This window comes from Triticum aestivum, unplaced genomic scaffold (genome assembly GCF_018294505.1).
Source record: "Triticum aestivum cultivar Chinese Spring unplaced genomic scaffold, IWGSC CS RefSeq v2.1 scaffold26995, whole genome shotgun sequence".
Taxonomy (NCBI): domain Eukaryota; kingdom Viridiplantae; phylum Streptophyta; class Magnoliopsida; order Poales; family Poaceae; genus Triticum; species Triticum aestivum.
The window spans coordinates 1-1711 of record NW_025234801.1 but is presented as its reverse complement, the minus strand read 5'-3'; the positions used below and the strand labels follow the sequence as shown (position 1 = coordinate 1711).

General features: G+C 42.5%; 1 protein-coding gene across 1 annotated transcript; it reads right to left on the bottom strand.

Annotated features, from left to right (window-relative positions):
- Positions 1-910: 910 nt before the first annotated feature.
- Positions 911-1562, bottom strand: LOC123176240 (putative lipid-transfer protein DIR1). The gene has a single exon (XM_044590543.1). The coding sequence runs from the start codon at positions 1482-1484 to the stop codon at positions 1167-1169; it is 318 nt and encodes a 105-aa protein (XP_044446478.1). The 5' UTR covers positions 1485-1562; the 3' UTR covers positions 911-1166.
- Between the last annotated feature and the right edge of the window lie 149 nt (positions 1563-1711).

The following is a 1711-nucleotide window of genomic DNA, read 5'->3' as shown; positions in this document are numbered from 1 at the left end:
AACGACTAAGCTCTACTCCTTGGTCGACACACAATGGTTCCTTTACGGATTGTTGCTCTACTCTTCTCTCGCACTTAAATAGAAACATTGTGTGGTGCAACAACCATGTGATGGATATTTTCATGCAATTCAATACTGCCATATAAGCACATGGACATTTTTGTATTGGTACGAGTGTCCCTCCTTCAGCGAAGTAGCTCCCCTATTATAAATTTTGCCTGAATCAATCAACGTTCATAGTGTGCTTCCTACTGGTGACCATATCTGAGAAAGCCCTTACATTTGGTGGGGGCAATTGTAGAGTGATCCCAGAGCACACACACCTCATCCCTCACCGAGGATTATCGGACCTCCAAACTGAAACCACCTAGCAAGTAGTGAGTTGTGCTGGTGTAGACATTATGTTTGATTATGCAAATCAGGAGTCCTGCCTTTCCTGCTTGTATTCTAGCACATGTTCATTTACCAGTTGCTGGTAGGATGCTTTCTGGGATCACCTCCAAATTCTGAACGAACTGTTGTGCTATATGCCTTTTTAATTATACATAGTTACATTTTAGAGATTCTCTAGAAGCCAGAGAGGTGTTGCGGTAGTCTGTTGGATACCATAGGACGTGCATGTTTTTACAATATAAACATTGACTGCAGTTTCTTTTAGCGCACATAGATGAAAAAATCACAATCTCTATATAGAATACTCCCTCCGTTCCGATTTACTCATCGTGGTTTTAGTTCAAATTTGTACTAAAACCATGACGAGTAAATCGGAACGGAGGGAGTACTAGCTGCACAAATGGACAGTCGTCTTGATAATTGATTACATAATTATTTACGAGTGCCCAATAGGGGGAAAATGTTGTGGTCAACATTTACTTGTTTGATAGAACATATGCAACTTTTTGACACGAAAGACACCAATATAAGATATTAATTTCATGGGACAACATGCAAGACGCGTTTGCCATCCTTACACTTAACATGCATATACTATTTTATCAAGAGCTTAATGAGATAATCACACTTTCAAATTACACAACAACAATAAGACCGAGTAGGACAATGCTTTTTCAAGTGCTTCTCCACTTATTTAGCCATATATAAGTGTTGATGCAGATGTAGAGCAACCGACTCCTAGATGCTCATGGGTAGTACATCTGAACCAATCATCACGAGCAGTTGTTGGGCATGGTGAGACCGCACTTGCCGGGCAGAGCCGTGGCGCGCTTTGCGTCGATGTGGTACATTTTCAGCCATATGCCGGCGATGCCTTTGTAGCGGCAAATGCATGATAGATTGGCCTTCCCAAGCGCAGCACAACACTCAGCCGACGGACTCTCTGTCGGGTTATTCACTGCCGCCGCGGGCTGGCAAAGCTTGAATTCATCATTCGACATGCCGCAGACGCCATGAACACCCTCTAGTGTGGCGAGGGACACCACCATGACAAGCAACAGTGTTGCAGCCAATGCATTTGACTTAGCCATAGCTGTTTGTACTATTATTTTGTATCTAGTGGATTGCCAGTGAAGATTTTTGGTCTTAGCTAGGCTTTACTTTGGGAATGTGTGAGATGAATGTTTGTTGTATGGCTCTATTTATAGGGGCAGCCACTTTGTTCATGCAGTGTGTATTATTCATCAAGCAAGAACTTAGGCGCACCAAGTGCTGCCCACATGCAGAAGCACTATCTTCTTATCATAAAAGAAAAATC